The sequence below is a fragment of the Ceratotherium simum genome, chromosome 4 (assembly GCF_057802395.1).
Source record: "Ceratotherium simum simum isolate JZ-2026a chromosome 4, ASM5780239v1, whole genome shotgun sequence".
Classification (NCBI taxonomy): domain Eukaryota; kingdom Metazoa; phylum Chordata; class Mammalia; order Perissodactyla; family Rhinocerotidae; genus Ceratotherium; species Ceratotherium simum.
Genome location: NC_141903.1, coordinates 11,238,457 through 11,251,446, shown reverse-complemented (window position 1 = coordinate 11,251,446; position 12,990 = coordinate 11,238,457). Strand labels below are relative to the sequence as shown.

The window sequence follows — 12,990 nt, the reverse complement described above, 5'->3', positions numbered from 1 at the left end:
TATAACACAGTTGGCTGTGTCTGCACCACTTGGTGGCATTTTGCTTCACAATCTAATGGTATATTTAACTGTCCTCATTAGGGGTTGCTAATATAAGAAATAAATGTGTTGTGTTTGGGGGTGGGGTGGGTAGAATGATTATCCTGCGGAAGAACGTCCAGTGGGGAGCCTTCCTTTATTCTCCAGCTGGGGTATCTTCCTCCTCTCTGACCCCATATGCCCTGGGCTTACAGGTGTTTTGTTCTCATTCTATTGAACTCATCTCTCTCTCTACTTGGTGATGAGCTTCTTATGAGAAGGAACTTTGTCTTGGTCATTTTTGTATCCCTAGCTCCTAGCAGAGTATCTGGGAAATGTAGATTTCCAGAGGAGGTTGACTAGACTTGAAGAAAGCATAAACACAGTGCAAGTGCCTCTTTGCTGCCCTTGAACACCACAGGGTCTCCAGGGATCCCAAAGGAGGGGATGGCCACCAACTAAATCACAGACAGCTGACAGGACCCTGGGACCCTGTGTCTAAGTGAGAAGGAGCTAGCTACTTGTGGGGGTGGGAGGGGAAGGGACGGACAAGCAAAGAGATAGGGCCTTTGAAGCCCCTCATGGCATAGCATGGGGTTTTGGGGATTCAAGTCTTTGTCCACAGGGGGAAAGGAGGTGGGGTTCTTGGCAGAAGCTATGAAATGGTATTCTTCTAGTGCATGACACCCCCGCCCCACTGCCCACACATACTATCCACACTCAGGTGTCAGGAGACCTTACCTGTGTAGTTTGGTGGGCAGACACACACATAGTTATTGATCCCGTCCACACAGGTGGCGTTGTTCTCGCAGTCGTTATCCTCACAGTCGTCTGGGTTGATCTCACACCGCTGTCCCTCAAAGCCGAGAGGGCAGGAGCAGCTTTGGGGACGTGTGGGGTGGGAAGGAGGGGAGCCAGGGTTCAGGGAGTGGGGTGGGTTGGTGCGGCAGAGAGGAAGATGAGGGGGTGGGAAATACAATTAGTTAGGTTTCTCTCTGGATGGAGGTCCAAGACAGCACTTTGGACACCTGAGGCCTTGGGGTCCTGAGCAGGAAGGCCCTCAGGAGCCTTAGAGGTCACTTCATCTAGCCACTGTCTCCAGGCAATATGCGATCTCCCCTGGCCCTGGACGGCTGCCTCGCCCTCGGGGGCAGTTCCCACTTGCAATGCCTCCTTCACCATTCCCCCAAGCTGAAAGTGGTTTCCTGGACATAGCTTAAATTCCTCCAGCTGCCTTCTAAACCGCCTTGCCTTCAGCTCTTCTGTGGAGTAGTCTCTCTCGTAGACCAGGAGAGAAACAGCATAACAAACGTCCCCCTTTTTGTGACCTGCTACTAGAGGTAGCTTTTCTGTTTTTTTGGAGCAGGGCAGAGTGGCCAAGAGCAGGCTCTGCAACCAGCTTTCCTGGGGATGAATTCCGGTCTGCCACCTCCTAGCTATCTGACCTTGGGAAAATTACTTAAATTCTCTGCGTCTCAATTTCCTTGTCTGTTGACTGGGGTATTATTATTTATCCCCAGGGTGGTTGTGGGGATTAAATGAGATTATACAAGTAAAACGCTTAGAAGGGTAACAGCACATAGAAAACGCTCAGAGCATGTTAGCTAGCTCTAGTTCTAGACAACACCACCACCTCGTCAACCTTTCCTCAGGGATGCTATTTCTCCCTGCTATGTGTTCCTACTACTCTGAGCCCACTCCAGCTTCTGGGGGATGAGGGGACGGGGTGGGAGAGCCCCTCTCCTGCCAAGACTGAAGCTTTCTGGTGAGCTTGGCTTAAAACACCACAAATCAGCCTAAGGCATTTCCTTATCTTGTCTCTGGAGTGTTAAATCGCTTGGATAAAAACCTCAACCCACCTGTCCTTTGCCCGACGTTGATCGTATCCCCAGGGTTGGGCAGGCAAAATAAGTCAGAACAGATAGATGCTGGGCAGAAGAGAAGGGGCGAGGGGGCGTCTGGGAGGGTGCAGGTGGGAGGTGACTGTCTGATGAAATGAATGCTGCAGTGAATCTCACTCTGCGGCCCAACCCGCTAGGCAGAGGTTTACACCCCATCCAAGAACGTGGAGTTCCAGGCCTCTGTTTCAGAGACGGCTCTGATTTGGGATTTAGCTCAAAAACTAAACTAACTGGAAGAGGATTTCTGTGGTTCTAGAATCCTACTTAACCTCCTTTCCTCTACAACCTGAAAACCACGTCACATTTTCTATGAAAGGGGTTCTTGGGTCTGAGCTCTTGAGGTACAGCAAAATGACTCTTACTCCTTTCTTCTGTTAGGCAACCTGGGCGTTCATGAAAAAGGCTACTTCTTCAGAGTCAGACAGGGGGTAGGTTTGCAAAGGTCTTAAACCACAGTCCTGCCTATTTTGCTGAAATGAGTTACTGTGGCTCTCCCCAGAGCCTTAGGATTGACGAAAGTGGGGTGAGGGTGGCAGGTCAAGGGAGCAGGTGTGCTCATGGAGGGAACACAGGGTGGGAAGGAGGCTAAAGACTCCCCATCCTCCCTGGAAAGCTTGGGAGGGGCCGTCAAGAATACTCCAGGAGCACCTAGTTAGCTGTGGGCACTCAGGACAGGTCACGTCTCCCGTCTTGGTCTCCTGTCTGGCCAGCTCTGCCAGCTCTGCTCTTTTTGTGAGCAGACAATGCATCAAGATTGGAGAAGCATCTGTATGGAGAGGTAGGTGATGCTTCCAGAATTCTGACTTGTAAGAGGTGTTATGGGTTGAATTGTGTCCCCCCCAAAAGATATGTTGAAGTCTTAACCCCAGTACCTCAGAATGTGACATTATTTGGAAACAGGGTCACTGCAGATGTAATTAGTTAATTTAAGATGAGGAGTAAGGTTGGCCCCTAATCTGATATAAGTGGTGTCCTTATAAGAAGAGGGCCATGTGAAGACAGAGACACAAGGTGAACACCATGTGACGATGAGGGCAGATACTGGAGTGATGCAGCTGTAAGCCAAGGAACGCCAGCTACTGCCAGCAACCACCGGAAGCAAGGAAGAGGCAAGGAACCTTATAGGTTTCAGAGCGACTATGGCCCTGCTGACACCTTAATTTTGGACTTCTGGCTTCCAGAACTGTGAGAGCATACATTCTGTCGTTCCAAGCCACCCAGTCTGTGGTACTTTGTTACGATAGCCCCAGGAAGCGGATACAGGAGGGAAGAAGGGAGCACAGCTTCCCTGACAAGTGTCCCTCCTTTTGTCAACCTCGCAGGCACTGACCTGATGGAGAGAGCTTTCCTGCTCCTTGGGAAGTCTAAGCAAGCTGTGCCATCCCCAGTATGTGGGCCTCCTTGCATTAACTCTCCACCCCATTTCTCTAATCCTGTAGATCTGGGCCCTTTTCCTTGAAAATTACATTCTAAAAATATTCCCAGTTTATTTGAATTTCCTCAACAGCTGAGGGTGGAAATGGGATACTTCTGCTCACCGCTCCTCCAGCTGAGAGGGGAGAAACAATTGCCTGCGGGGGGACGCTCCGCCCTCTCGCTGACCCCCACCCCTCGCTGCGTGGGCAGAGCCATGCTTTCACCCTGGAGGTGTGTTTTCTGGATGGGGCCGTGTGGCCACCTCCGTGAGGTTTCTGTGTGGTTTCTCCTCAGCCGTGCTCTCAGTGAGAGGGTGGGAGTGGGTGGTTTGGCTGACTCTAGGCAAGAAAACGAACTCTGCCTTGAATTTCACTTTCCAAGAGTCAGAGTTTGATGAGGCTGGCTTGGCAAGTGGACACGGGGGTGGGCTTGGTTCCCTGGGAAGGAGAATGGAGAGCCCAGAACCTGATTTCTTGCACAGACCACACAGTAGCCCCAGGCCAGAGTGCCTTTGATAATCGTTTGCAACTTGAGCTCTAAGATGTCTACACACAGCTTGGCATTGGTGCCCCCTCCTTTACTGCCTGACCCACTGGCTCACTGGGGGTGCCAAATGAGCCAGTTCCCATGGGTCCGCTTTTGCATCTGCAAGCAGCTGGGGAGGGTGGGAGCAGGAAGGAGGCCCACTCCTAGGACACAGATGAGAAAAACTTGTGGCTTCTATCCCCTTTTCTTCCTGAGCTCTTAATGCTGGTTGGAAGACCCAGGAATGAGTGTCAGGACACGTGACCTAGAGCAAACCAATCTTTGTCTCTCAGTTTCCTCTGTTAAGTGGGCATAGTACCTACCTGTACCAGATAGGGTCATTGCGAGGATTTAAGTGAGATAATACATGACGAGTCAGTGCCTGGCATATAATTAGCATGTAATCAATGCCACCTATTATTATTGTTTTTTAATAACTGAAAAGAGTAATTTCTTTTCAGGTAATTAAAATACCTGGAATTAACAGGCTGCTGGGTCTTTGAGCCATTATTCTATCCTTCTCTGACTTTAGCCAGTAACTGTAGCCTCCCTTGGAGTCCTGGCTCTACAGGAGACAGACTCCCTGAATTCAAATCCCAGTACGAACACTTACTAACTGTGCAAATTTGGGTAAGGGAGTTATCCCTTTGATGCCTCAATTTCCTTATCTGTATAACAGCGATAATAGTAGCTCCCTTATAGAGTGTGGAGAGCCTTGAATTCATTCACATAAAGGGCTTGGCACAGTGTGGGCACACAGTAGGCCCTCAGTGAACAGCTATGCTTCGTCATCCTGCCCTGAGAGTCTGCTGGTGAAGCCCTCTGGGGGGAGGGAAGGCCCAAGGGTGAGCTGTTACCTGAACCCATCCTTGTGGCTCTCGCTCAAGTGGCAGGTGCCTCCGTGCTGACAGGGGTTCTGGATGCAGGTGTTGATGGGCATGGTGCAGTCTTTGCCCTGAGGAGCAGAAGAGGGAGAGGCACCCGGTTAGGTAGGCTTTCAATGGCTGCCATAACCAGGAGACCCCTGGGAGTTCCCAGCATCCTCTGGGATGAGGCCAGGGAGATGGCCACAGGAGGCCCTGGGGCAAACCTGCTGCGTGACTTGGAGAAAGCCAAAGGGAGCCCTTGCCTTTGGTCACTCCATAGTGAGAAGGGGAAGAATGTTGAGAACTTGGATGTTCGAGTTCTCCCGGAATTCACACCCTTCCCTCTATCCTAAACTGCAGGGCAAGAGCACAGGCTTTGGATACAGGAAAACCTGGTTTCACGTTCCAGCTTCATCTCTTCCTGGTTGGCTGACCTTGACCTTTTAACCTCTCCAAGCCTCCCTCATAGAGTCGTTATGAGAATTAAAGTAGACCTTTCACATAAGGAAGTGCTTAACATTACATAACTACAAGCACATAGTAGACTTTCTACGAATGCTAGTAGATGGTATTATTATTAGCCTCACTGAGGCTTAAAGACAATCCACAACTTGAGTAGGGTAGACTTAGGCTGAAGTGTGGTCAAACAGACCTTGGCTCTATAAAGTGACAGCCCCCCAGAGATTCATCTTTGATTGGTCTGGACATGGGCCCTGGTGTTGGTATTTATTCTAAAGCTCTGCAGGTGACTATAATGTTAGGCCAGATTGAGAACCCCTGTGACTGAGAGTTTTGGGTGGAGTGGGATTCCTTTGGAGCAGGCCCTTCTGAAGGGGATATTGGAGCTGAGAAGGAGCCAACTATGCGGTAGGTGGGGAAAAGCATGCCAGGCAGAAGGAACGGCGAGAGCAAAAGCACTGAGGAGGGAGGCCAAGGCAGAGACTGTGGACATTAAGACCCACGTCCTAGGGAGCAGCCCAATGCTTGGCTCGGGATCCAGCTTCTGCCCTGGGACCGATGGACCAGCACTGCACCCAAGTCTTGGCAAGCGGTCCCTTGGAGGACCTGTGGGGTCTGAGGAGGTGTCTGCTGTGTTTGTTTCTGGGCTGCAGGCGCTATGCCAGGCGGGGGTGATCATGGGAGCCCTCCCACTGCCACACCACCTGCTCGCCATCTGCCTGAGAAAATCCTCTTCTCCCCTCTGCTGCCACCAATGCCTGTGATGGAGTGGGACTGGGCTTCCTGGCGGGATGTCACTGCCAACTGGGCCCAGGACTCTGCTGTGGACTGCCTGCTTCCTGCTGTGTCAAACGCTGAAGCCTCAGGGCCCAGTCTCCGGCAGCGGGAAGGCACGGCCGTGATGTCTGGTTCTCTTCATGCCCTGTCACAGCTAAAGGGCCCGTCAGAGGTTTCTCGCGGGGGAGAAGGAGAATGCAGTTTAGGGTGGGATCTGGGTTCACCCTAAACCAGAGCCACCTGGGAGCCCTTTCAGAAAGTCAGTGTGTGGAATGCACACTACAGTACTTAGTCTCACTCACATTTACGAGCACATTTTCTATTCCAGGCCTCATGCTAAGTGTTTTATATTCATGATCACATATAACATTCACAACAACCCTATAAGATTGGTATGATTGTTATTATCCCCATTTTTACAGACAGGGAAGGCAGACTTGGAAAGTGAGGTACTACATCCGAGACGGCACAGCAGTAAGTGAACAGGCAGCAGCTGAAGCCAGTCATCCAGTCCAGAGCCGGCACGGGACCTCTGTGCTGGGCCACTTATTGTCTCCCCCTCAAAACACAGGCTCTGGAGTAAGGCAGACCTGAGTGCATATTCTAGTCCAGCTGCTATGTGCCTTGAGGAAATTACTAGTTCTCTCTGAGCCTTATTTTCATCATCTATAAAATGGGAATAATAATACCTACCCTATGGAATGAAGGAATGATTAGAAATCACACACATATAAGGCACCTGGCATGTAATGGCAGCTCCTTAATTAGAAGCTATTCAGATATTGATCATGATAATTATTGGGGTCTGAGGTAGGGCTGAATGTGGGTGATTATAAGATTTTTCAGGTTTTTGGTTGGTACTGAATAGTCAGGAGTGTGTGTGTATGTATGTGTGTGTGTTAGTTAGATGAATGGGCCATGAAGAGCAGGACAGGAGAACCGTGAGCAGGTCAAGGCAGGGCCTTCCTCGCCCCTGCCTGGGCCAGCCTCTCTGCTCTGGGGAACTCTCAAGTACCAGGGACTCCAGGTGGAATTCTCCCCTGGGGGTGGGGGTGGGGTGGAGTTGGTGGTGTCTCCTCCAGCTCTTATGCTGAGCACAGAAATCCAGGAGGCAGAGCCCAGCACTTGACAATATGGTAATTGGGCCTGGAGGTGGGGATTTCTGTCACTTACATGTCCTTGAGAAATAATTACTATTGTCAATGCCTGGCTAATTAGCTTAATTCAACTCTTCAGCCTCATTTTGCTCAAATCCACTAGATTTGTGACGCTTCTTGGTGATCCTCCACCCCTCCCACCCCTCGTGTGTGTGTACGTGTGTGTGTGCAGGACATGGCTGGGGCTTCTAGCTTCCTTTAAAGGAGCTTGAAAACAGCTACAAAAAATCAAGGATAGAACTACCATATGATCCAGCTATTCCACTGTTGGGTATTTATCCAAAGAACTTGAAAACACCAATTTGTAAAGGTACATGCACCCCTGTGTTCATTGCAGCGTTATTCACAATAGCCAAGACTTGGAAGCAACCTAAGTGCCCATCAAGGGACGAATGGATAAAGAAGCTGTGGTATATATACACAATGGAATACTACTCAGCCATAAGAAACGATGAAATCCAGCCATTTGTGACAACACGGATGGACATCGAGGGTATAATGCAAAGTGAAATAAGTCAGAGGGAGAAGGTCAAATACCGTATGATTTCCTTCATTAAGTAGTAGATAATAACAACAATAAACAAACACATAGGGACAGAGATTGGATTGGTGGTTACCAGAGGGGAAGGAGGGAGGGAGGAGGGTGAAAGGGATAATTCAGTACATGTGTGTGGTGATGGGTTGTAATTAGTATTTGGGTGGTGAACATGATGTAATCTATGCAGAAATAGAAGTACAATGATGTACACCTGAAACTTTTACAATGTTATAAACCAATGTTACTGCAATAAACAAAAAATTAAAAAAAAACAAAAACAAAAACAGCTACCCTCATTGGAAACCTCTTTCTGAGATGGGGCCAGGAGGGCTACTCCAAGACTTTGTTACCAAAGTGTGGTCTTTGGACTAGTCGCATTGGCATCCCCTGGGAGCTTGTAAAACATGCACAATCTCAGGCCTGATCTCAGATCTAATGAATCTGAACCTGCATTTTAATAAGATCTCCAGGTGGTTCTTGTGCACATTAGAGTGTGAGAAGCACTGTTCTGAGACACTGAACATATGTGCATGAAGCTAAATGGCTGAAAAAGAATCAGCCAAAATATATACTTTATTTCCCAAACCTTAGAATGGTGGTAAAAGAGGTATCCTTTGTTAAATGTCTCCTGAATCCTGGCACTGAGGCAGGCACAGTACATACGTGACGCCTTTTAATCCTTAACGACAGCTCTGTAGGTGAGAATGGTTATTCCCATTTACCGGAGGGCAAAGTGAGGCTTACAGAGAATCAGTTACTAGTGGAGAGGCTGAGCACAGACTTTCCTGCAAGAGAGGGCTGATTTCTGGGCTGAGCTCACACGTTGGGAGCTTTGGTAAGTTATTCAATCTTTCTGAACCTCAGTTTCCTCACCTATCAAAAAAGGATGATACACCTTATTTCAGAGATGATTAAGAGTGTTAAATGAGATAATGCACTTACACTGCTTCACAAAGGCCTGGCATTATAGTAGGTTAACAGTAGCTGCTACTAAACCTTCAACAGCGGCTGCTATGCTTTTTTTTAATATTGTGGCTTCCCAAGGTCACTCAGCTAGTCGATAGAAGCACTGAGATATCTGGAAATAGCTAGACAAATGCCTGAACTTTGAGCTTGGTTTTGTGGGTGTCTGGTGATTGCTGTCAACTTAGCAACTCACCCAGAACTACTGCCTCAGTTGCTCTGCTTGAGTGGGCTTCACCCTGGGAAAAAGGAAAGCAGGGGGATCAAATGCAGGACAGGGGGTGCGACATAACCCACAGTTAAAGGGCCCTCCAGTCAATCTGCTGCATTTTACGCGTGAGCAACCTGAGGTGGGAGGAGAGCAGGAGCTGTCCAAGGTCATGGGCTCCAGAGTGTCATGCTGGGTGTTCTTTCCACTCCCACCTGCTACTTTTCCCTGTCCTGGAGATTCAGACGGGTCCTAAATGGCCAGGGACTCTCACCCACAGCCCCTGCAATCATGGTGCTTGCCAATGAGCAGTGAGTGCACTGGCCAAGAGCATGCGTTCTGGAATCAGTCAGCTCTGAGCTTTGACTCCCAACTCCCTCACCTACTATCTCCAGTTTCCTCAACTGTAAAATGAGGATCATTTTAGGACCTGCCTCCTAGGGCTTTGATGAGGAGTATGCAAGATAATGCATGTATCTGTCCATACATACTAGGCATGCAACAAACACTGGCTGGTAATATTGCTGCTGTTGTCATACTCATCATCATCACCATTATCACTGTCACCATCATCACCATCACCGTCATCCTTACCACCACAACCATCATCATCATCATCATCAATGTACCCTACATCTGCCTGGGCTACACAGCTCTCTCAAGGTCAAAAAGGTGGTACTATGACCACCACCACCACCACCACCATCATCATCATCATCAGTGTACCCTAGACATGCCTGGGCCACACAGCTTTCTAAAGGTCAAAAAGGTGGTACCATCATCACCACCACCGCCACCATCATCATCATCATCATCAATGTACCCTAGACCTGCCTGGGGCCTACAGCTTCCCAAAGGTCAAAATCTCTGTTCAAATTCTTCCGAAATCTACAAGATGTTCAGAATCTCGTGAGCAAAGTCCAAACAAGTGGCGTTATTCTGCAGGAGCCCTGTGGATGCACTCTTTGCTCCGACGCTGATGGCCAGGACAGTTTCATAGTGTCATCAAGTGTAGTTGGAATAAGCCTGGGGCTTCAAAGTCAGCTCCATGACTTTCAGACTCAGGTCAATTTTAAAGAGTGGGAAGTGAGACTCAGAATGTGAAGTGTTTATTTTTAAAATAGAGATGGTACCACCCTCCTCATGAGGTGATTATAAAAGTCAGAGGAGGGAATAAATGCATAAGGTCCAGTTGTCTGGCTCATAGTTGATGCTTAAAAAGATACCGATACATGTATGAAATTGGGGATGTTACAAATACACACGTTCTAGGAGAGCAACTGCCAGTCCTTGACAGTTCACAGTGTCAGAGACTGAGACTCCCTGGTGAAACTAGCCACATACCACCTGCTACTGATGGTCCATCCCACATCCTGGTATTGAGGACCAGCACGCAAGGGTGAAGGTAAAAGGCAGCCATACGACAGCTTATTGAGTGCTTACTGACTGTCCTAGGTGCATTGCCTATGTTATTGTATGTTTGATTCTCACAGAAAACTGAGACAGGTCCCAGTTTACAGATGGGAACCCAGAGGTGAAGCCACTGGCCATCGCCACACAGCTAGTAAATGACAAAGCTGGGATCCACACCTGCCTCTCTGTGTAATCCACAGCCTGAGTTTTCTCCACTAAATTAATGCTAGGGAGTTTGAGGATCCAGGCCTCTTGAGGGTGTCTGCTAAATTTCTATTCTTCCCCTACCATAGTGGTGTGTGTGTGCGTGCACGTGGGAGTGTGTAGGGTGCATGGGTCTAGGACTCCAGTGAGTCTGAGGCTCTGGGGCAAGGCTGGCCAGCTGACTTCAAAGGGAATCCTTTGACTTTCATGTCTCAGGCCCATAGATGGCACTCTGACACTATCTGTGGAGGCATGGCTACAGCTGAGAAAGCCACCAGGGAGCCCTGTTCCCCAGAGTGAGTCTGCACCTCAAGCTTGTCACTATACACACAAATCCCCCTGGGGATCGGAGACCTGGGAATGCCAGCTCTCTGCCACTCAGCCTGTACCAGGTGTGTGCATTTGACGGGCTGTGGGGCTGTCTCAGCTTGCTCAGTGCTTTCGGATGGGTGCCCTGGGAAGGCTGAAATCTGGATAGCTGGGAGGGTCTTGAGGAAGAGGACCCAGTCACAGCTTTGCTGACCGCAGTGAGGCACAGTGAGGGGCTCAACTATCCAGGAAATCCTCCAAGGGAAAATGCAGGGGTTTTGGAATCATAGCCCTGGGTCCTACCCCAAACCTTCTGCTTATAAGCTTTGGGACATTGAGTCAAGCCCTTTCAACAGTCTGAGGCCCAGTTTCCACATCTATAAAATGGGAATTAATGAGTGTTTCTTCACAGGGGGTGTTTAAAAAGAAAAGGTGAATAAAATGCCAAGCAAGTGCTTGGTACTTGGTCTATGCTCTATAGATATTAGTGGGGAGGCAGGATAACGTGTTCTAGATGATGCTGGGTGAGAAGAAAGGATGGAAGGATTGTTCTGGAATTAGCCTAGGTTTCTGGGGAGGACAGATAGGAGAACTGGGATCTCCATCCCCTGGCTGGCTGACCTGGCTTGTCAACAGTGTAGGTTGGCTTGGCAGCTCCTAGGCCTTTTAATCCCCCTTCCCTGTATCCTCCTCCAGCTGGAACCAGCACTTCCAGGGCTGGCCGTCCTGAGGGCAGTGTTGGGGAGGTGAGGGGAGGGTCTGGCATCCCCTTGGAAGGGAAGTCAGGATGGTGGGTTCGAAGGATGCCTCTTGGAAGCATTTTAACTCTCTGAGACTTAATTTCCCCATGTTTAACAAAGAAAAAATACAAATATTACATTTCCCCCTTATCTCAGAGCGTCATTGTCAAGACTGTACGGGGTCCTCTGCAATTGGCATGAGCATGATACAACTGGGCAGCCCCCACCAATTCTGGGGAGAACAGGAGTGTTGCTGGCAAATGCCATTTTTGGGTGACCTGTGGAGTTATCCACTGTCCTTGGAGAAGGGAGGGTCAGCAGGGCACAGTGCCCCCATTGGGCCATGAATGGTGGGGGGTGGGGCCTCCTGCCATACCTTGTAGCCGTAGGGGCAGGCGCAGTGGTACAGCTCCACGGGATCCTGGCTGCACGTCCCATTGTTCTTGCATGGGCTGGAGAGGCAGGCATTGCACTTGGCCACAACGTTGATGTCCACTGGCCCTGGAGAGCAAAACCACAGAGTGTTTATGGCAAGTCCCCAAGGGGGCTGTCACACCTCCCTTCCCCTCTGCTCTGGCTCTTCCTCAGCCAGCTGCCAGCCTCTCCCCATCTCCATGCACAGAGGGCAGCTGGCCCTCCCCAGCCAGCACATCCAGCCCAGCTAGAGTCCCATTAATTCAGCCATTGTCCAGTGAGGAAAAAATCACAGTGGGACATCATTCAGAAGCACTTCTGCAGTCAAATCAATTACTATAATTAGTCTGATCCGATTTTGGTGCTAATCTGCAAACAATGCACCGTAATTAGAAACCATTTGTGTATCTTTTTATGTTCTGGAAGCTCTGGGCCCGAGTTCCATTCGGACCTCCCCTTCCTCTGCCCCCAAATACCCCTCCCCATGGAATAGTCTATGCCAGGCTAAGGAGGGCACAGTGCCTGAGCCAAAGGCATACATAGGAAGTCCTCCTGGCAGAACTCTTGAATTGGTGGGAGGAAGTAAGAAACGGCCCCAGAAGACGGAGAAATGATGCTGACAATGGATGGCAAATTGTACTCAGGTACACTTTGCATCCATGACAGTTTCGACTGTGTCCTGCTCTCTTCAGCTGTATCGGCTGGAGGAAGGGAGGTCACGGTCCCTACACAGAGCTTTACAAAGGGCGCTGTGTGCTGCTGCTACAGCCAGCTTTGACAAAGCCCTGGATAAACAGGCCCTATTTAATGTCAGGACATTAAATGATCCTGGGATAACAGTCATCAATTTGGAGATTGGGTTGAGACCGACCTCAGGGTGAGTCTGACCATTTATGGGTGGGGTGAATAGAATGGCCTGATTGAGAGTCTGTACCAGCTGGCTCAACCCTGGCTTCACATAAGAACAGGGAGACTATGTGTCCCAGGGACACAATGACGTTTTAGAGGCTAAAGTATATCTGTAAATCAAAATCAACATTGAGGCTCTAAGAGATGAGCAAAGGACATTAACAGACAAATGT

At 49.3% G+C, this 12,990-nt stretch overlaps 1 protein-coding gene across 1 annotated transcript in view; it reads right to left on the bottom strand.

Moving 5' to 3' along the window:
- Positions 1-12,990, bottom strand: part of SLIT3 (slit guidance ligand 3) — a 602,543-nt gene that overhangs the window by 26,858 nt on the left and 562,695 nt on the right. The window contains exons 26-28 of the mRNA XM_014786114.2: positions 11,871-11,995; positions 4,718-4,815; positions 760-899 (exon numbers count right to left, since the gene is read on the bottom strand). Of these exons, the coding sequence (XP_014641600.2) occupies positions 760-899; positions 4,718-4,815; positions 11,871-11,995 (363 nt within the window). The remainder of the gene's footprint in view (positions 1-759; positions 900-4,717; positions 4,816-11,870; positions 11,996-12,990) is intronic.